Source organism: Cololabis saira, chromosome 13 (assembly GCF_033807715.1).
Source record: "Cololabis saira isolate AMF1-May2022 chromosome 13, fColSai1.1, whole genome shotgun sequence".
Classification (NCBI taxonomy): Eukaryota; Metazoa; Chordata; class Actinopteri; order Beloniformes; family Belonidae; genus Cololabis; species Cololabis saira.
Window position 1 is genome coordinate 38,746,204 of NC_084599.1, and position 21,883 is coordinate 38,768,086.

The 21,883-nt window shown below is 46.6% G+C and overlaps 1 protein-coding gene across 1 annotated transcript; it reads right to left on the reverse strand.

Annotated features, from left to right (window-relative positions):
• Positions 1–860: 860 nt before the first annotated feature.
• si:ch211-1a19.3 (uncharacterized) lies at positions 861–21,567 on the reverse strand. Its single transcript, XM_061738852.1, has 5 exons — positions 21,025–21,567; positions 13,610–13,706; positions 8,778–8,931; positions 8,562–8,698; positions 861–3,142 (listed from the first exon to the last, which is right to left on the reverse strand). Coding segments are annotated over exons 1-5 (720 nt in total). The 5' UTR covers positions 21,355–21,567; the 3' UTR covers positions 861–3,140.
• Positions 21,568–21,883: the final 316 nt, after the last annotated feature.

Sequence of the window (21,883 nt, forward strand, 5' to 3'; positions counted from 1 at the left end):
ACATACATATATACCGACACAGAGAGATGTGAGAAACCTGTTTATCTTCATAGACATCCACCTCTATATTCTCACAAAGATGTACACACACCACCCCATCAAAATAAGATGACCACTTCCACCAGGAAGTATTACATTTACCCATATTGAGTTTCAAGTTGAGTTTTCCATAATATATAGTTCATTCATAATTCCTGTCCATTGCTCTTTAGTCCGGGGCTCTTTAGTTAGCCACCTCCTGTATAGAGCTTTTTTACTGGCTGCTAACATTATTTTAATCAGATATTTGTCACTTGGGTCAAGCATAGAAAGGGATATTCCCAATATATATTACATTTAAATCTTGTGTGATCTGTAAACACATTATTGAGTTGGTTATATTTATTATATCCCCCCAGTAGGGCTGGATCTTTGGGCAGTCCCAGAAGATGTGGAAATGATCTTCCTAGGGGGTTTCCACATTCCCTCCAGCAGTTTCCACTTCCTGGTTGATCTTTCTGTGGATGTTTCATTTTCGGAGTGATGAAAGTGATTAAAAATCATATTTTGCCACGTAAATTCCCTCCATAGACCTGAACTGAATTGTTCTGTGCATTTGTGAAACTTGTCCAGTGCATTTGTGAAACGGTGTGTGCATTTGTGAGGGGGGGGGGGGGTCTGTCTGGAGTCTGGGGGGGTTGAACCCTCGATCTCCAAGATGTGGTGATGAAAGAAAACACAGAGACGCTGGAAAAGGAGCTGCTCAGGTTTATTATTCAGATCAGGACATCCACCCTGAGCCCCCATACAAACCAATCCCCCACAAACCATCCCCCACCACAACAACCACCACCCTCTAAACCAGCGTCTTAACCCCCCCATCTAAACCAGAATATGAGCCCCCCCACACAAACACACACACAACCATAGACATATAAACGCAGACGCCTCATAGACTGACGCTGCCTATTGGAGCTGACGTTCAGCACGGCCGCCATCTTGGATGGGTCTCCAATTCGCCCCCAATGCATTTATTTCTACTGAGGAAGGTTTTATCCCCGACTACAATCATCCATAACTCCCCGAATTTTTACCCGATTTTCACACTGTTTGGTTTGTTACAAACAGCACAGATTTAGTTATGATACAGGACGCTGTCACACATTAAAATACATACTTTTATGCTGAAAGACTTTGTATTATGCTCTTTACGGACCGGACCCTGAGGTCCTCCGGTGCTGGCCTTTTAACCATACCAAAAGTTATAACTAGGACACACGGGGAGGCGACATTCAGTTTTTATGGTCCCCGATTGTGGAACAGCCTCCCGGAGAACCTCAGGGCCGCAGAGACTGTTGATGTTTTTAAAAAGAGGCTCAAGACCCATCTCTTTAATCATGCTTTTAACTGACTCATTTAACTCTTTTAAATTTCTTATGCTCACCCTTATTTTTATTGGATCTTACTGCTCTGTTTTATACTTAGTTTATCCTTTTTTATCATATTTTATTTTTGTTTAATCTCATGTTTTATCTAAATATTTTAGTCGTTATTTATGGTCTATTTTATACATTCTACTGTCTTATTCTTTTAGTTTTTAATGTCTTGCTTTCTAGACATACTTTTAGGATTTTATGTTATGTTATACTTTTTTTTTTAAAACTCTTTTAGTGTATTTTATCCTGCTTTCTTGCAGCTTTTAGCTCCAGTGTTTCCTCATGGGGAGCCTCCATGCTGGGAGTGACTCTGGCCTGCAGGGGGTCGTCCTGGGGGTGGTTCTGGCCTGGATGGTTGTGGAGCTCTGCACCACGGCTTCACCGCTGTGGTGTGGACTCCTCTATCCGTCCGGGCTGGGATGGTCTCTGTGAGCCCCCCCTTGTAGCTGCGGGCTATGAGACCTCCTGGCCTGGACGGCTCCCTGTTACCGTTTCCTCACCTGGATCCTCTGTGCTCAGCCATGTCTGCACCGTGTGTCTGCTTGTGTGTCTGTGTGTATAACCTAGGTGAATTGTAGTGTGCTTGTGTCTGCGGGGAGGGGGGGCATTAATAAGTTTTATGTTTATTTGTTTTATGTTAAGCACTTTGTGTTGCATTATGTGTATGAGAAGTGCTATATAAATAAAGTTTGATTTGATTTGATTTGATTTTATTTAACAAAGACATATGGTATGGCATATTGATAAATGTATGAATTAATTAATTTTATATTTTAATAAAGAAACAAGTTTGATTGTTCATTTGAATTTATTTGAAGGGGAGATGGGTGTGTTGTTGTATTTATTTATTTATATTTATTTATTTATTTATTTTTTCTTTCTTTCTTATTAACATTAATATATATTTTTATTTAATTATTGTTTTGAAAAGTTTAAAAAAGGGCAAAATATTGATATTTCTATTGTTATTGTAAATCTTTTTTTTCCTCTTATTGCCCTCAATAAATATATCTATAAAAATAAATCCAGGTCATTCCAGGGTCTTATACCCTTGAAAAAGAACTGTTTTGCAGCTTCTTGCGTGTGCTGGCTGTAACTGTAACTCTGTAACTCCAGTGTAGTTAATTTAGCCTGGAGTGAGGAGACCCATCCAATATGGCGGCCACGCTGGATTACGTTCCAGCATGTCATGAGGCGTCTACGTATATATGTCTATGCACACAACCCCCCCAAACCAGCATCTTTGATAAAAGCCCCCCAGGAGTCGAGTCGGCGCTAAAAGCTTCAAGCGGTGAGTTTTGCTGCGTTAAAAACAAAAAGCCCAAAAGAAGCGCAAACACACACACACACACACACACACACATACACAGACAGACACACACACACTCACACACAGACACACTCACACGCCTGCGTAACGGGGTCCAGTGAAAGCCGACAGCTAAAGAGGCCGAGCCGCCTAGCGGCGGTCGGCGTGTGAGGAAGCCGCTCCGGAAACAAGCAGCGGTGAAGTTCTCAGATGTCCGATGGTCTCTGAACGTCTCGGCTGTGGAGTCAAGAAAAAGCAAAGTCGTGTGTCCAAGTGTTCGTCGTACGACAGCGTCCCCGTGGCGACCTGTTTCTTTTTTGGTCGGTTTGTACAGCAGTCATCACCGGGCGGGTCCAGGCTCCGCCCCCTCCCGGACCTCGGCTCGCCCGTCGGTTCCACCGTCCTCGGCGCCGGACTCCTGCAACACATGAGAGGCGTCACTCAGGTCAGCTCAGACACCAAACCTGCACTTGGACCCGAAGAACCAATCAGTGATACCCCTTTTTTAGAATTCATTTAAAAATATTATTGTTTGTTTTAAGTCATTAAATGGGTTGGCAACAAAATACACCTCAGACCACGTTTCCACATAGCCGGGTATTTACAAAAACGGATATTTCCCCCTCTACGTTTTGAATAATACCCTCGTTTACACAAACCCGCTAAATACGCTGTTAAGGTGCTGTGAGCAGCCAAACCTGCAGGGGGCAGTGTAACGAGAAGATAAAGTCATGCTAGCCAATCAGAATCCTGGAAAAAACATAAACAAATGAAAGTGAAGCCTGAATAATATGGTTCCGCGTTAAATCGACGGCGTAGCCTACGTACGGTGTGCGTCGCCGCGTACCCTACGCCGTAGGCTCTGCGTTGGTGTAACGCGGAACCATAAATCAGCCTTGACTGCCAGTTACTTCCAAGACGGAACAAGAGTCTTTCGTTTGGAGTGACAGAGAAGTGGAGTTACTTTTAAGTGTGACTTTAGAATATAAAACAGGTAAAAATACAAGAAAATATTGACGGTGGCCAAACAAATTGTAAACACAGGTTGCACAAATGATACTGGTGACGTTTCTGTCACATAATGTGATGTTCTGTAGCCTAAATCTCCGTTTCCATCCGTTTACAAGCAAACGTGAAAACTGAGTTTTTGAAAATCTTCACTTTGGCTGGAGTTTTCAGAAATGATCGTTTTTGGTGACTTTGAGCTTCGTTTTCGTGTAAACGAACGGCCAAACGCATGAAAACGCCACCGTATTTGCTACGTGTAAACGGGGCCTCAGACCTCCTACACGTTTACACTCCCTCGAGGTCTTTGAGGTTTCTCTGCTCAGTCACGTCTTGTCGTTCCCAAAACCAGGCAAAAAACCAGGGGCGACCGTGCTTTTTCAGCAATAGCCCCTAAACTTTGGAACGAGCTTCATCCCCACATAAAAATGCCCCCCCCCCCCCTTGAAATTTTAAAATCTCGTCTTAAAACGTATTTTTATTCTTTGGCTTTTAATCCAGCATGAGAGTTGTTGGGTCTCTGTCTTGTCTTTTATGTTTATTTATCACTGGTTGTTTGGTGTGTTTTTATTTCGTGCTTTTATGTGCTCTTATTCACTCTGTTTTTAGTTTTTACTATTTTATTATGTCTTGCTTTACTCATTGTGCAGCACTTTGGTAACCTTGTTGTTTTGGATTGGATTGGATTGGATTTTCCACCAAACCGGTTCCAGGGCTGGTTCTGGGCCAGTGCAGATACCTTGTTGCTTGTTAGAATAATTGAACATAAAGTAATCTCATATTTACTCCAATTATCTTTACATATAAAATAACATTAGTCGGTGTGTGTGTACGACTAATAGGTGAAGAGTTTGTTGCAGATAAGAGAAGTCAGATGTTGTGACTTTGGATGATCATCAAAGAGCTTTCTGTGCAAAACAAGAACTGCCCCCCGGTTGAAGAAATACCGTGCCATGGTCAAGATCAAGGACGAGCAACTTATATGAAGTTGAAAATAATGAGTTGTGTAAACATGGAGAGTTGCAGCTGTGTTTTCCGTCTCCCTTAAAGCTGCAACTCATATTGTAACTAGGGAATGCCTTAAAGGGGACATATTATGGCATTTAATGTATATTCTAAACAGGCCTTAAATGTCTTAAAAACAATCTAAAGCTTGTTTTTTCTACATAAATCAGAAATTCAGCCTGTGGGCCATGTCTCTAGTTTTACCCCTTCTCACCTCATTTTCTGTGGTTCATTTTAGGGAAGGGGGGGGGTATGATAATGAGGCTCTGTGCTGATTGGCTCCCTGAATGACGTGTAGCAGGAGAGGAAAATAAACCTCGCTCCGGCCAGAGCAGCCGCCTGCGTCGTACACAAACTGTGTCCCATGCGAGAAGCTTCTGTGACAAAATAAAATCCATTGCTTTATTTTTTTTGTATTGGACTGTCCTAACTGGCCACGAGTTTAACAGTTTCAGTGTGGACAGAGAGCGTCCGATGTCACGCAGCTCGATAGTCGGATGCTCTCATTCAGTTACACCCTGTAAACGGATCGGAGCCTGATTTACGGTTCTGCGTTAAATCGACGCGTACCCTACGCCGTAGGCTCTGCGTTGGTGTAACGCGGAACCATAAATCAGCCTTTAGTCACTGCGCGCTGGCCCCGCAACCCGACGGCGGGCGCCCGGCGCATGGCTCCGGGGCGCATCACCCGTTACCGGGGATCAAACCGACAGATTTCGCTGAAAATCTCGGAGGGTGAAGCTGATCCAGCCTGGGACGTACCCCAGAAATCCCTGCTCCCAAAGCGGCCGGGAACCTGGACAATTTAGTCGGACGGACCCCGCTTTGGGAACCAGGAAGTAGGCTGGAGCAGCGCGCATCGTCGGTTACCGGGGATCAAACCGACAGATTTGGCTGAAAATCTCGGAGGGTGAAGCTGGTCCAGCCTGGGACAGACCCCCGAGGACCCAGCTCCCAAACCACCCGGGAACCTGGATGATTTAACCCGGATCCGCTCCGCCGCGACGCCGCGTCCGACTGGCTGAAGGAAGGACCGCTCCAGCCGGCGTAGAGAGCTGGTTTTGGGCGCGATTTCAGCAGCGGAGGCCGAACCTCTGCGCCTCGGGTGACGTCACCCTAGGCGCAGATTCTAATCGGCTCAAAAAAAAACATGTGACACTGCGGGACTCTGTAAGGCGGGGGTCACAGACCTTGCAGAAATTCATGGTATTTTGTCTCCCCTGTGCTGGCAGGGTGAGGGGAGACCACTTTATATATGTTAAAACAAGAAAAAACTTGTTTTTCATAATATGTCCCCTTTAAGGAAAGAAAAAGAGAAGGGTCGGCAGAGTGCACTTCAGAGCGGTAAGAGATTAGGCGAGTAAAAATGTAACCTCTTGTCTTTCTCTCTTTTGTATTATGTTTTGGATGTTCTAGATTGTTTGAAACTGACATTGCTTCAACTTTTACGCAAACGCAGCAACGTAATGACGTGGCTCCCCTTAGCACCCGAGCTGTGGAAAAACAAACCGGTTCTCAGCTGGTTCCGAAGTTGAATGAGTTGAGAACCAGAACCAGCCCTGGAACCGGTTTGGTGGAAAAGATGCGACTTCATAGCGGGTTACGCCCACTGAGTGTCAGAAAGACTGAGTGTCAGAAAGACTGAGTGTCAGCGTAAACTTTCAGTTTGAGCAACCTGAAAACATCTAAAATGGGAAAGAACTGTTGTGCGATCGACTGTACTCATAGATTTAGCACGAAATCGGAGTTATCGTTTTACAGACTGCCGAAAAATAAGCTTAAGAGAGACAAAGAGACAGATCGCTGCAATTCACAGAAACAACTGGATTCCAGGCACCGAAACGTGGATTTGTGGTTCCCATTTTGTATCAGGTAATGTTGGATTTTTGGGTAGCTAACGTTAAACGGTCAAATCATAAGGTTCGGTGTCCTCATCACTTTAATTTCACCAACAAATCCTGCCTTGAAGTCGGACCAAGCGTCAAGACTTTTGTAAGCCTTCAAGCTTTGCTTCGTGTATTTCCCCGGCGTAGAAATTAAGTACATATAAATATCAGGAAACTGGATTTGTGGTCAAATATTAATGTCCATGGACCACTGGTTCTTGGGGTAACTGTACGGGTCACTGTCAAGTCCAACTGCCTTTAATTCAAGCCGATAATCGGCTGTTATCCCGTCTTCTCCACTAGTTGCAGCCATTTTTGCTGATGTTTTGCCACTCAGTACGAGTAAGGGGGCATGACGTCAGAATCAGAACTTGTCAACGGTTCGTACAACCGGATGTCTGAACGGAAGGAAACGAGACGTGAGGAGCTGAATGTTGCCGCGGCGACGGTAAACGTCACTGGAGTAGAGGCCGGAGGTTTCAGACGAGGAGGTTCACGTCGTCAGTTCCCCTCAGCAGCCAGCAGGGGGAGCTGCTCCTCCACCCGTGACATCATCAGAGCCCTGACGAGGCTGCTGTTTGATTGACAGCACCTGTGTGCCGTCCACACATCATGAATAGGGCTGGGGATCGATTCAAATGTCAAGAATCGATTCGATTCCGATTCTTAAGATTCAGAATCGATTATCACGTTTTGATTAGATCCGATTCGATTTGATATTGATTTGTGTTAGTGTTATTAAAACAGTTTTTTCAGCTGTTGCATGAATTATATGACTGTAGTTATGCAACATATTAATACTAGTATTATATTGAGATTCAACAGCAAGTATTGCAGCTAATGATGCTGCAATCAGCTCCCAGAATGCTGATATAACTGTTTTCAGAAACATCGTGGGGCAGAATTACCAAACAGATCCAGGGAGGAAACAGAGGAATTATGAAATTGGTTTCATTTTTTCCCATTTATGAGAATTTGGTTTTGAGCATTTTATGCAAATGTAACCCCAAGATGATATATAAAGCAAAAAAATATAGACAATTTATGCAATTATAACTGAAAACTTTAATCAGGGTTTGTACATTTTGAAAAAACCCGGAAAAGTCATGGAATTTGAAAATATCATTTTCAAGGCCTGGAAAAGTTTTGGAAACATTCCAAGTTTGCCCCAAAAGTTTTTGAAAAGTCATGGAATTTATTTTTCTCACTTAATGATAACATTTAGTAATAACAGCCTATAAGGTAGATTTAAAATTGATCAATAAATATTTTGTATCGAAAAGTCCTTATTCATTTTTCAGACCCTATTACCTCAGAAACATTTATGTCTCGTGAATTTCGTCAGTTATTTGTTCTTTAATGTGAATGTGCAATATTAGATTACTATACAACATATACTACAACATATTGCTGGTATATCAGTGTTAGTTTAAACAAAGGTTTATTTTATATAGAACCATAATTGTCATTAGATCTCCACTGTGGTGACTTTTGACATAGTTTTATTCCTATATTTCATTCATACATTGATGTTTTAGAGGTCGTGTATAGTCATGGAAACTTGCTGCCAAGTCATGGAAAAGTCATGGAAATTTGTTGGTTAAAATGTGTATGAACCCTGTTTAATGTTTTCCTAAACATAAACATATTTAAACATATTTAAAGGCAAAAACATGGCACCAGTTATTCTCGTGTCCAACAAAACATTCCTTTTTTGGACATAAACAAAAAAATACGAAAAGTTGTAATGTAATGATGAGAAAAAAAAATAATTTTAAATCGACCCTTAGACATTTGAATCGATTTTTAGGAATTAATATGAAAATCGATTTAGAATCGGAAAATCGATCATTTCAACACAGGCCTAATCATGAATGATTAGATGGTGATGCAGTGATGCGTTCAGGTGCGGTGGGGCGTTTCGGCGCCGCTGGTACTCACAGGTTATCAGGTGCAGAGCGCCGCAGACGAGCAGCATCAGTGCAGGAACAGCGGCGGTGGGAGCTGCGTCGGTGGGGGCTACACACACTCCACACACCGACTCAGCCGCTTCGGATTGAGTACTTTGGCACTTCTGACTGTGAACAGAACCAGAAACACGATCAGAACCGAGACCCGGACCCCCCGGACCCCCCGGGCCAGCGGTGGAGGACTCACAGCTGCTTCTGTAGGTGCTGCTCCCTGGACTCGCAGGCCTTGGTCTGACTCTGAGCCGCCTTCTGGTGGCTCTCGGCCGCCGCCCTCAGGCTGGCGCAGGACGCCATGTGATGGCCCGCCTGGGTCAGGTTCTGCTGCAGGACCTCCATGTGCTCTGGGGACGAGAACACGGAGAACGTTACGGTCAGCCGGTGCAGGCGTCATCTCTGTCCAACCAACGCTCATCAAACCATGCCCCCATTCTGATGTCACCGAAACGACTTTTGAACCAGTAAAAGGACCGTCGGGGCGCCGATCAGGTGTTTTTGTGCATCTGTGACATCACAGCTAGGGTTGTTATGGCACTAGCACCTACTCGGCTCTACTCATCTCAACTTGGCCTGGTTTCTTTTCCACTACAATCCAGCATCTGGAGCAGAAGTAGGAGATTGGAGTGAAGCTGCTGTGACGTATTTGATTGTGTGATTTAAAGGGGACCTATTATGAAAAACACGTTTTTTCTTGTTTTAACATATATAAAGTGGTCTCCCCTCACCCTGCCAGCACAGGGGAGACAAAATACCATGAAATTCTGCAAGGTCTCTGACCCCCGCCTTACAGAGTCCCCCAGTGTCACGTGACCTTTTTTGGAGCCATTCTGAATCTGCGCCTATGGTGACGTCACCATAGGCGCTCATTTCCATAGGTTCAGCCTCCGCTGCTGAAACCACGCCCACAACCAGCTCTCTCCGCTGCTGGAGCGGTCCTTCCTTCAGCCAGTCGGACGGATCCGGGTTAAATCTTCCAGGTTCCCGGGTGGTTTGGGAGCTGGGTCCTCGGGGGTCTGTCCCAGGTCGGACCAGCTTCACTCTCCGAGATTTTCAGCGAAATCTGTCGGTTTGATCCCCGGTAACGGGAGATGCGCCGCGGATGCGCTCCGGAGCCGATCTGTGCGCCGGTCGTGGGGTTGCGGCGCCCGTCGCGCAGCATCCGCCGGGCAGATCCGGCTGAAATTCCGCTGGTCGGTCCCCGGGAGTCCCTGCTACCAGTCCAGGCCGGTTCCTGCGGTCCCAGCCGGTCGGAACCGGTCAGATTTCCCCGTTAAAGCCGCGGTGATGCGCGCTGCGCTGGAGGAGATGATATATTCAATTCAATTCAATTCAATTTTATTTATATAGCGTCTAATACAACAAAAGTTGTCTCTAAAGTTGTCTCTGGACGCTTTCCCATACCCAGAACATGACCCCCGAGCAGTTATTACATAAACAATGGCAGGGAAAAACTCCCATAGTGGGAGAAAAACCTTAAGCCAAACAGTGGCAAGGAAAAACTCCCCTTTAGGAGGGAAGAAACCTTGAGCAGGACCAGGCTCATAAGGGGGGACCCTCCTGCCGAAGGCCAGACTGGTGGGTCAGGGACGTCAACAGCACAGCAGGCAGGTGGAAACAGCAACGGGATGACCGGGGGTGGGGACCGCAGGCCAGCACGCAGCTCCCGAAGCTCCGGCCCAATCAGCAAGCCCCAGGTTGGGGTGCAGGGTCGGGGAACGGTTGAGAAGGGGCAGGGCCAGGGAGAGGAGTCTTGACGGACAAACCTCCCTCCGCCTGCCCGGGCCGTTACCCTGCCCCTCTCACTCCCACGCTGCAGGATCCGGTGTTTTGCATTCAGAGATGCAGAGATATATGTGCTGCTGGGTCTGTGACTTGTGTTCGATACCAAGTCAAAAATGACAGTGAGATAAGCTTCAAGCGATAATTTTTTTTAGTTTGTGTCGGCACTGCTGAAAAGTCAGCTGGGAGCCGCGAGCAGCTATGAAGTGACAGAGCTCCTGGTAGATCTGGTCGTTCCTTATCGCCCGTCTAGATCCCTTTTTAATTCTCTCCTCAGCCACCAGGTTTATGAACATCTGCACCTCAGAGTTGGATCATGAAACAGACTTTTGCTGGTGGAATAAAATGAACAAGAAGCCGCTGTCAGAGTCTCTTTCTCTGATGTCACATCCTGACTCAGACGTCTGACTCCAACCCCCCGACCAATCGGTGGCCTGTAGTGTGATGACGTCACAGCCCGACTCAGCCGCTTAGAACCTCAGCAGAATAGTTACAGAAAAGTATCTACTCGGCACGTTAGACCCCTAGTGGGAAAGAACCAAATCGAGGCAAGCCAATCCGAGCTGAGTAGGTACTAGTGGAAAAGCAGCATTAGAGGCTGTACAGGCCGACTGCTCCTCCCCCTGAGTGGTCGGTCCGGACCTCAGTGATCTTTAGCTGACCCCCGGGTCTGCTCCCAGCGTTGGGAGGCCCGGTTCAGGTCCAGATCTGCTGTTTCTTTAACTTATAAGGTAAAACACAGTCTCATGAGAAGAGGGGGGGGGGGGGGCGCCGCCTCAGGAATGAGCTCTGCTGCCAACTCCGGCCTGTTTGTGATTCTGGATCAAGTTCAAACTCTGAGATCACGGAGTCCTGGACTCCCATGGGGGTCCGGACTCGGACCGTGAGGTCAGTGCACCTGTTTCCGTGACTCCTGACCCCCCCCCCCCCCCCTCCTTCCATCTTTGTTTTGAAACAAAGTTAAACTCTCCGGACTTTGATCTTCAAGGTCAGATGTTTTCCCCTGTGTGGGCGGAGCCTGTGTAAGCGTGGCCAGAGTGGGCGGGGCCTGGGTTGGTCGGGCCGACACCTTTCCCCCAGAGCGCCGCGGTCACATTAACCGGAGAGTGATGTCGGTGACACAATGCTCCTCTCATATCTCCTTCATACAGGAATTTATGGTTTCCCCCCGAGCAGGAAGTCACTTCCATTAACGCCGGCCTCCACTTCCCATCAGGCTACTGGGCGGAGGGGGCGGGGCCGGCCGGTGGCCCGACGGAGGCTCTGAGTCAGAACCTCCGTGTGAGGAAAACACCTCCGGAGGATGTGAATCAGCCTCGGGAGGTTCTGATGGACCAGGAGCCTCTACTGGTCGGTGGAAAAGTATCAGTATGTCACAAAGTATCTATGGGACATCCTGATCTCCTCTTCTCCACCAGAGGAGTCAGACCAGCTGACTGGGGGGGGGTCCAGAGGCCCGGCCAGAAACTGTGGTATGTGACAAGGAGGCGTGAGGCCGCTCCCTCCCAGCTGCCGCCACCCCGAGGTCACGGTGACAGAGTCCTGCCGGTCCTTGTTCCTTGGTACCGCTGTCGCAGCTCCTTCAGGTCCTTCTGACCTTCATCCTCTGTGACGAGCAAACGGAGGAGGAGCCTCCCTGGGTTTGAGCACCAGACTCTCGGACTAGTGAAGACCCACTTGCTGGTGTGGTACCGGCCAGATGTCCAATTCAATTCAATTCAATTTTATTTATATAGCGTCTAATACAACAAAAGTTGTCTCTAGACGCTTTCCAGAGACCCAGAACTTGACCCCCGAGCAATTATTACATAAACAATGGCAGGTAAAAACTCCCCTAGTGGGAGAAAAACCTTAAGCCAAACAGTGGAAAACTCCCCTTTAGGAGGGAAGAAACCTTGAGCAGGACCAGGCTCATAAGGGGGGACCGTCCTGCCGAGGGCCAGACTGGGGGTCGGGGACGTCAACAGCACAGCAGGCAGGTGGAAGCAGCAACGGGATGACCAGGGGTGGGGACCGCAGTCCAGCACGCAGCTCCCGAAGCTCCAGCCCAATCAGCAAGTCCCAGGTTGGGGTGCAGGGTCGGGGAAAGGTTGAGAAGGGGCAGGGCCAGGGAGAGGAGTCTTGACGGACAAACCTCTCCCCGGCCTGATGTGTTGACCCGAGTGGTGTTGTGAAGGTTAGAGGTGGAGATACGGACTAAGAACTGCAGAGGTGGTCCAAAGACTCTGTTCTGGTCTTAGGTTCCCCCGTCATGAGACGGACGACACAGCTGCAACCAGGCAGCAACGAGTGACGTGGTACCAGAGACTCTCTCTCTCTATCTCAATTCAATTCAATTCAAATTGGCTTTATTGGCATGAATGGTAACCATTGTTGCCGAAAGCTACATATACATACAATAAATCACGACACAATCGACACACGAAACACCAATACAACTACAACAAATACCCAATACCATATAAATAAAAAAATACCATCTCTCTCACACACTCACATACACTCACTCTCTCTGTCACACACTTTCTCTCCCCCTCTCTCTTTCTCTCTCTCTCTCTCTCTGTCTCTCTCTCTCTCTCTCTCTCTCTCTCTCTCTCTCTCTCCCTCTCTCTTTCTCACACACACACAAATAAACTCTCACTCTCACACACACTCTCTCTCTCACTCTATATATATTTCTCTCTCTCACACACACACACTATCTCACTCTATCTCACTCTTTCACATACACACACTCTCTCTCTCTCCTAGTCTCCCTCTCTCCCTCTCTAACACACACACACACACACACACACACACACACACACACACACACACACACACACACACACACACACACACACACACACACACACACACACACACACTAACATTCTCTCTCTCTCTTCTAACTGAGCTGCTGTTTGTCTATTTCGGATCATTTACAGACTTTCTTAACTTCATGTTTTTCATTTTCTCTCTTTTTCTCCTCATCTTGACAGATGACAGATGTGATGCTATGTCCCCCCCCCCCCCCCTAGTTTAGTTTATGTTTCCCTGGAAACCTCTGCCTCATCTGAAGTCTGTTTGTGCAGCCTCGTATTTACAGTTTGCGTTCAGATTCTGAGCTGCTCGTTCCTGGACCCAGCAAACGTTGTTTGTTTACGCTGAGAGGTCTCCATGGTAACGGGGGAGGGAGGCGAGCTAAGAATACCGGCGGTGGCTCCGAGAGAGCTTCCTTTCATGGCAGTGGAGAGACGTTACCTTCCTGCAGGCCGAGCCGTGCCGTGAGGTTGGCCTCCGTCTGCCGGTGCTGCTCCACGTCCTCCAGCAGGACGCTGATGTTCACCCTCAGGCCGGCCTGTGGACAGGAGGGGGGGGACGTGTTACTCTGATCATTTAGATCTAACTAAACCCTGAAAGAGAAACAAAAACATCTAAAACTCCCTGGAAACCTCGAGCCCTTGAGCAGGACCTGGACCATCAGGTCGGATAACGGTGATGGATATTACTGATGAGGTGCAGCATCCCTCGTCCTCTGAGGAAGAGCTGTGATTGGCTGCTGAAGGCCGGTGGGCCGAGACCAGGATTCTGCAGGACCGGGATGCTGCTTCTGAACAGTGTTAGGTAGTTTATCAGTTTTTAAGAGGTCGTTACTGATAATTAACCGTTTGTAGACCCTCTGTCAGCAGCAGTGACTTGAAATTATTGTTTCTGATCCGTTGTTCTATCGAAAGCAGAAGGCAGCTTTTCCAGACATTCCTTCCATGAATGTGAGGTTATACTTAGATCGGCCCGCGGGGATAAGAAAACACACCGACGGCTCTGACGTCCCACAGAGGTCCGGCTCGTTATCGGTCCGGCTCGTTATCACACCGGCTTCATTGGGACTCTGGAACCGACCCGGACTTGTTCAGTCTGGATGTGACGTACTCACTTAAAAACTTAAAAACAAGTCAAGGATTCTCAGCGTTTATTCGCCGCTCGATAAGGAAACCAGGACGTGGAATGAGGTTGTTACTCTGCTGTCCGAGACCTGAGACCTGAGAATTATCCAGTATCTGACAAGAAACTACAACTGGAGTGTGCAGTAACAAGGGGGGGGGGGGGCAAATAAACAGTACTGACTATGAATAAGTAAAGTAAATCAGAGGGATGCACGCAGTGCCGTCTGGGAGATTTGCCAGGCCCTGTGCGAAATGGCCGGGGGGGGCCCTCGCGCGCTCGCTACGCTCATGTGCGCAAAATTTTTGGGTTTTTCGGGTCAGATCGGGTGTCTATATGTGCAATTTTAACTCTCCAATTAGCAAAATACTGGATACCTTCCCCTGCCTCATCATCATCATCTCTTGCCTCGACGCGGGGCCCCACGGCTGCTTGAGACCCGGTCGGATCAGTGATTTTTGTAACAAATTTATCAAACGTGCCTTTCAGAGAGGCATTAAACTCTTCCATTTGCTTTAGTTTTTTTCTTTTTTCATCCCCTGATGGAAATTTCCTGAATCTGTCTCGTTCTCTCGACATTGTGTGACAGTTTGTTCCAACTCCACCGTCTGGATCAGAGCACCTTGTGTCTGCGCTTGGTCTGATCAGTTGTATTGAACAACAGACACGCGCATCATTGCACATATATTTATTGATATGCACAGACTAGTACACATTTAGGTCTGTAATGGAACGTGACTATTGATATTTATAAGGGAAAAAATGAAAAAAAAAGGAAAACATTTTTTTTTGAAAAAAATAAAAAACGGCCCATAGCGCGAGGCCCCGTGAGGTCGCACGGTTCGCACACCCCTTGCGGCGGCCCTGGATACACGTATCGGTGATGTCACCATGTATCAGTGATGTCACCCCGTATCAGTGATGTCACCCCCTATTGGTGACGTCACCACTGAACCCTGACCACAGTCAGGTGTTGGGGGGTGGTAGTCTAGTGGCTACAGAGATGTGCTTGGGTGTGGAGGACCCAGGTTCAAGCCCCAGATGAACCACCTTGGGCCCCTGAGCAAGGCCTTTACCCTAATTGCTCCATGGTTTGTGTCTCAGATGTAAGTCGCTTTGGATAAAAGCGTCTGCTAAATGACAGCAGTTGTAGTTATGGTGATACGGGGTGAGAAACCGCACCAACATCCTCTCGTATGGTTTTAGTTTACATCCCCCCGGCAGGTCGACTACTCAGTCAGGAGACCAGAAACCCAGCAGAACAAAGCGGTCGCTGCTGTTTAACATAAGAGACAAACAAGCGTCTCCCTGCACGTACCACAAGACGCCCGCAAAATACCACACCGGGTCCCAACATTTCACAGCTGGCGGCTCGGGGGGCCGGGGGCCGCAGGTGAACGTCTCACCACCACGCCCCATGCTTTTACTTTGAAGGAACGCAGTGGTGTTTGTACCTGAAGGGGTTAAGCGACTCGGCCGAGCGAGATCGGAGCTCAGAACTGAACAGGAAGCTGACAGGAAGCAGCCTGCTGTCTTTGGTACTTTCCTGCTCTGCTCGTCCTGTCAGGTGACACGCGTTGGAAAGCCTTCACTCATCAACGCTGAGGCTTCAGGCCAACTGGACACTAATCATTGTTGGAAAAGTGAGTGTGATGGTTGTGGTTCTCAGTATCGGGCCGACACCACCTGGAACCACACTCCCCCTAAAAATCACTGACAGATTCACAGATTTAAGCACTTGACACCAGAAACTCGTGTCGCCCGCAGGAAGTGAGTCAGAACCTGCAGCGACGTTCACGCTGATGCTTCTGTTTTCAGCCACATCAGTCGATGCTACAAAACCTACTGTTTCCTCCTTTCATGTGATGCTTTGACCCGGCTGACCCGGCTGAATCCTACTGGGTTATTTCATGTTTGATGTTGGAAGGAAAATATGCTCATGTCCAGGGGCCCTGATTGTTAATCAACTATGTTCTTGAAAAAACTAGATGAGGACATTTAAAAATAAGTATAAACAAACACTCTTGGCCAGCTACAAAGAACTGGACAGCTAATCTTATTATTTTTTTTAGAAAGGATTTATTTAATTGTTGTAGAATGTTTGTAATGTGGGTTTTATTTATATTTATTCATATTAAAGTTAAATGTTCAGATTTTTTTTAAATTGCATTGCTTTATGTATTATGAATATTCTTATGGAATTGAAATTTGTATGAATGTGTGCGTGTACCTGTGTGTGTGCATGTATGGATGTGTTAATGTATGTATATATGTGTATATATATATATATATATATATATATATATATATATATATATATATATATATAGATACACATGTTATTGTATTTTATATATAATTGTATTATATACTATATGTCAATGTAAGGGGGGCTAAACTTGATAGGCTTTGCTTCCTTCAGCTCCTTCTCAAACTTGCACTTCATCGCAATGTGCTTTTTAAAAAATATTTTAATTGTTTTTATGCTTGTGCATGTTTGAGACAAATAAAAGTCAAATCAAATCAATGATGCTGAATGACACTGTGGTCCACACCACACACACTTTCTGTGTCTAATAAATAAACCCTGCTGAGACTTAAAGGAGCTGTATGTAAGAGCAATAATAAAACGAATCATAAAATGACCCGATATGTCATTTAAAAATGATATTCATTTCAAATACTTATGTCACTGACAACCGCACTCAAGCCAGGATATTCCAGTTTAAAAAGAGGAGTTGCAGCCCTCAACTGATGTTTATGTTGTCATTTTTTGTTTTGGCCTGAAGCTCCACCCTCCACCTATCTCCCAATCACCAAGTCAGTATTGTTTCTGAAGCTCCACCCTCCACCTATCTCCCAATCACCAAGTCAGTATTGTTTCTGAAGCTCCAACCTCCACCTATCTCCCAATCACCAAGTCAGTATTGTTTCTGAAGCTCCACCCTCCACCTATCTCCCAATCACCAAGTCAGTATTGTTTCTGAAGCTCCACCCTCCACCTATCTCCCAATCACCAAGTCAGTATTGTTTCTGAAGCTCCACCCTCCACCTATCTCCCAATCACCAAGTCAGTATTGTTTCTGAAGCTCCACCCTCCACCTATCTCCCAATCACCAAGTCAGTATTGTTTCTGAAGCTCCACCCTCCACCTATCTCCCAATCACCAAGTCAGTATTGTTTCGGCATCCGGGTTGCCAGCTCGGCTCTAATTATCTCAGCCATGGCAGCCTACGTTCCTGCTGCATTCTGCAGCCTACCTGGCAACCTCTGGTCGGGGGGAGGAGGGGGAGGGTACACGCCGCTCAACAATATTTTGAAAGTGACTGCAGTACCAGTTTTGGACATTTCTTACAGACGGCTCCTTTAACTTATTTCTTGAAGCAAATGTAGCAAACTAGCTGTAAACTACGACTAGCCTGCAACCAGCAGGGTTTATTTATTAGACACAGAAAGTGTGTGTAGAATTACAGTTGTACAATCAAGAAGTAGGCGTGGTCTGGACCACAGCATTATTCAGCTGGATAAAGATAAAACAAGGTCGTATAACAAGCACATAGTTGATTAACAATCAGACATGAGCATATTTTCCTTCTAACAGTTACTGAGACATCAGTCAAACTAAGAACTGCCAGGCCCGAACCAGGACTAGTAGAACTGAAACCAGGACTAGTAGAACTGAAACCAGGACTAGTAGAGCTGAAAACAGGACTAGTAGATCTGATCCCAGGGATCCATCCTTGCACCGCACCAAGACTTTCCAGGGACAACAAGCAGGTCGGGAACTTTTGGAAGAAAAGCAGCATCTGTTTATGATCCCCTGTAGTCATGGCAACGATGCCACGGGTTTCCAAGCTTTCCAAGTCCTGGGACGTTTACCCGATGAGTCAGAAGGGAGGCTGGGGGGGGTGTGAGAGTGAGGAAAAAGTAAGGAAACAACACAGTAGAGCAAAGGAAAGAGGGAGTGAGTCAGGACGGAGGAGGAGAGGGAGGGAGAGCGGGAAACACTCACTTTTTCCAACCAGCAGCTCTGAGAGTGAAGCTGGAAAACACTGCTGAAGGTTTTCTCCCGTCTCCTCCGTCTCCTCCCGTCTCCTCCCGGCTCGAACAGGAAAAATGTGGCCCGACTCTCCACCCGGGAGGAAAAACTACGTCTCCCGGAGTGGAAACAGGGCTGCACGGAGGTGGGAGGAGGCCGGCGGAGAGAAGAATCCCTCTCTGTTGGTGGTTGTGACACACCGGACTGAACCTGGGCTCAGGCCGGTCTCCTAACCCAGTGGTTCCCAACCTTTTTTCCTTGTCCCCCCTACTTGTGTCTAAGACCAGCCGGGCCCCCCGACCCGTACATACTAGCACCAAAATAGTCTTTAATTGAAAAAATGAACATTAATTATGTTTTTTTTGATACATTTCTCTTTGGTTTAGTCTGTATACATATGACTTTGTTTTTCTCCAATGTCACCGATGTATAAAATACGCACAAAAGTACATAAAAGGACATAAAAATATTTCTGAAAAATGTCTCTTAATATGAGACCAACATTTTTTTAAATTTTTCCTTTAACAACCTGTGAGAGTAGATTAAATGTTGAGTAATGATATAATGATAAGGAATGAAATCATTTCCTGTGTTTGTCACCAGTGTATAAAAAACACAAAAAATATTCAAGACATTCATAAATTATTCCTAACAATGTCTTATGAATGACTCATTCGCAAATATAATTTTTACAACTGCATAATTTCAAAGCAGACAAAGTTTCACGCCCCCCCAGAGATCTCTGGCGCCTCCCCAGGGGGGGCCCGGACCCCAGGTTGGGACACACTGTCCTAACCCAGCGGTCCGGTTAGAGGGCCGGCCGGTCCCCCCCCGGCTGGTCCTGGCCAGCACTCAGGCAGGGACCAAAGATAGCCGAGCCTCGTCTCCAAACCCCTGGAGAACCCACCCAGAACCGGTCCCGGCCGGCTCTTGGTCCAGTTAAGCACAACAAACCATTCGCACAAACAAACCTGTTTTAAGGGTTATCCTTAAAACAGGACTGTTATGTTCCGTTAGCTGTTCATTCGCAGGTCAGAAGTTCACCAGAAGTTGCGAAGTAGCCGGAGTGTCACCGCAGCCTGTCACTCACGAGGCCACGCCCCTAATCATTCAGATTTATGGCTTCATGTCATTTTTTACTAAATGAGGTACTTAATCATTCCTGCTGTGGAGCAGGAATCTGGGGACGAGACCAACACGACTTCTTTGAGCCATCTTGTAAACATGTTTATTATTATTATTGAACCTTAATGAACATTTCAGCCGCTTCACTCGTCTCTGGGACAACATTGACGAGATGTTTTTGATCAACTTCAGCTGTTGACGACGTGGATGCTCTATCTGGAGGATACGCCGTCTTCGCAGGAAGTCGTCTTGATTTCAGACGCAGAGCAGCTGCTCTGATGACACTCGGCCGACACACAAACAAACTGACAGTTACTGACATCTTCTCTTCTCTGGCGTCTCCGTTTTTCTGCTCCACGAAACAAGTCACGACTCTTTTGATCCATTAAGACTGGATCCTGGCTTATTTATATGATTTTATACCATTAAAGTAGGTTTTCTGAGTTGTTTTCGGAGAATCAAAGTGTTACAAACGAGTCTAAGAAGGTTAAAACCCACTTCTCGGTACCGAGCGGAGTCCCTCAGGGTCACGTACTCGGGCCCCTCCTGTTCAGACTTTAACTCCGTACCTAGATTCACTCTCGGTGATACTAATGAAGAGATTATTGCGTTGGATAGGCCTGTGTTGAAAAAATCGATTTTCATATTCTAAATCGATTCTCATATTAATTCCTAAAAATCGATTTGTATGTCTAAAGATAAATTTTTTTAATTAATTTTTTTATTAATTTTTTTTTTTTTTTTTCATCATTACATTTTTGCCTGGTGAACTTTAATCCCAGTAGTTTTGAAAACTCCTGAACTAAATGAAGTGAGAAAATGCTGGACATTTCAGCTTAAATTTCCAAATGTTATATTAGTTCAATGAAGTTCATATTATCTATATTTACTATAGCTTGTTTGGTTTCTATGTTATCGGACACGGTTTGTCATGAAATACCTGAAAAATTCCGGGTGCTTCATGGCAAGCTGTGTGTCTGGTGACAGAATAAATCAGACAAGCTAAAATAATTTGTTTACTGCTTGAGCTGTTGCAATTTCTTCTTTTTTTGCACTTTAAATGGATATTGAAATGCCTATTTGAGTTATTTATTTCTTAGTTATTTCACAATAATTATTGTGAAATGATTATTTCAATAGTTATTTTACAGTCATTTAATCCAGGCAACACTAACCCAAATCAATATCGGATCGGATCGAATCAAATGGTGATAATCGATTCTGAATCTTAAGAATCGGAATCGAATCGATTCTTGACATTTGAATGGATCCCCAGCTCTAGCGTTGGAGGACTCGCAGATATGTGAGCCATCCAGCTGTTTCATGAAGTCTATAAATGTTTTAAACGGCACGATGACTCACACCAGCCTGATTTGAGAACATGAGTTCGGTTTTCGGGAACTTAAGGAATGTAAACAGGTTGAACCAAAACTCTGGCATGATTACTGAACTTCCAACCCTCTGGACTCTGAACTTGAACTCATTTCAAGCGTTTTCAAAGATTTCAAAGAGGACTGATGTTCCCTCGTCTAAAGAGCAGAAAAGTGTCTCAGCTGAACCTGTCACTCACGTTTTCCTGCCCACACTCCTCCAGCGAGACGTTGGTGGCGTTGAGGCGTCCCAGCAGCCTCAGCATCTCCTCCTTCACCTGGTCCCGCTCGTCCCGGGCCCCCTGGACCAGCTCCTCCAGCGCCACCTTGTCCTTGTTGAACTTGACCTGGTCGACCTCCCGCTGCCGGCTGGCCTCCTTCAGCTCGGCGCGGCACTGGGCCGCACCCTTCATGTCCGGGGAGGTGGCCCAGACCACAATCAGGACCAGCGCGATGATGGACCACAGCGCCAGCAGGGCCAGCGCCACGTTCTTGCAGGTCCCGGAGCTCTTGGGGGGGGCGGACGACATGTTGAACACCTGAGATTAAGGGAGGAGACGACGACGGCGGTAAGGAGAGGATGACGAGCAGCTGCTCTCTGACTCTCTCAGGTCCAAATGAGCTGCAGTTTCCCTGCAGGCTGGGCAGGAACGCAGGGAGGGGCTCCCTCGAGGGGGGGGGCAGCAGGACAGGCCGGCCCCCTCCCTCCTCCTCACGATGCCTCACCCACTTCTGCTAACCTCACCCTCTTCCTCCCTCCGTCGTATCACAGAGAAACAGGAAAGTTACAACTTTTCAAACTCTCTCTGGCATGGAAACTTCTGTGAGTGTGTTTGTATGTGTGTTTGTATGTGTGTGTGGCTGTGTGTGTGAGGGTGTGTGTGTGTGTATGTGTGTGTGTGTGTGTGTGTGTGTGTGTGTGTGTGTGTGTGTGTGTGTGTGTGTGTGTGTGTGTGTGTGTGTGTGTGTGTGTGTGTCTGTAGGGGGGGGGGGGGGTGTGACACAACACTGAGCCCTTCAGTTTCTGTTTCCCAGCGAACCAGCATGAACTCAAACTGA

Bases quoted from the DNA above. Each gene is read 5' to 3' on its own strand.
- si:ch211-1a19.3 (XM_061738852.1), bottom strand. From the start codon at position 21,354: ATGTCGTCCGCCCCCCCCAAGAGCTCCGGGACCTGCAAGAACGTGGCG. The intron at 8,932-13,609 runs GTAACGTCTCTC...TCTCGTCCCCAG, and splicing joins ACGGCTCGGCCTGCAGGAAG to AGCACATGGAGGTCCTGCAG. The intron at 8,699-8,777 runs GTGAGTCCTCCA...TTCTGTTCACAG, and splicing joins CAGCACCTACAGAAGCAGCT to TCAGAAGTGCCAAAGTACTC.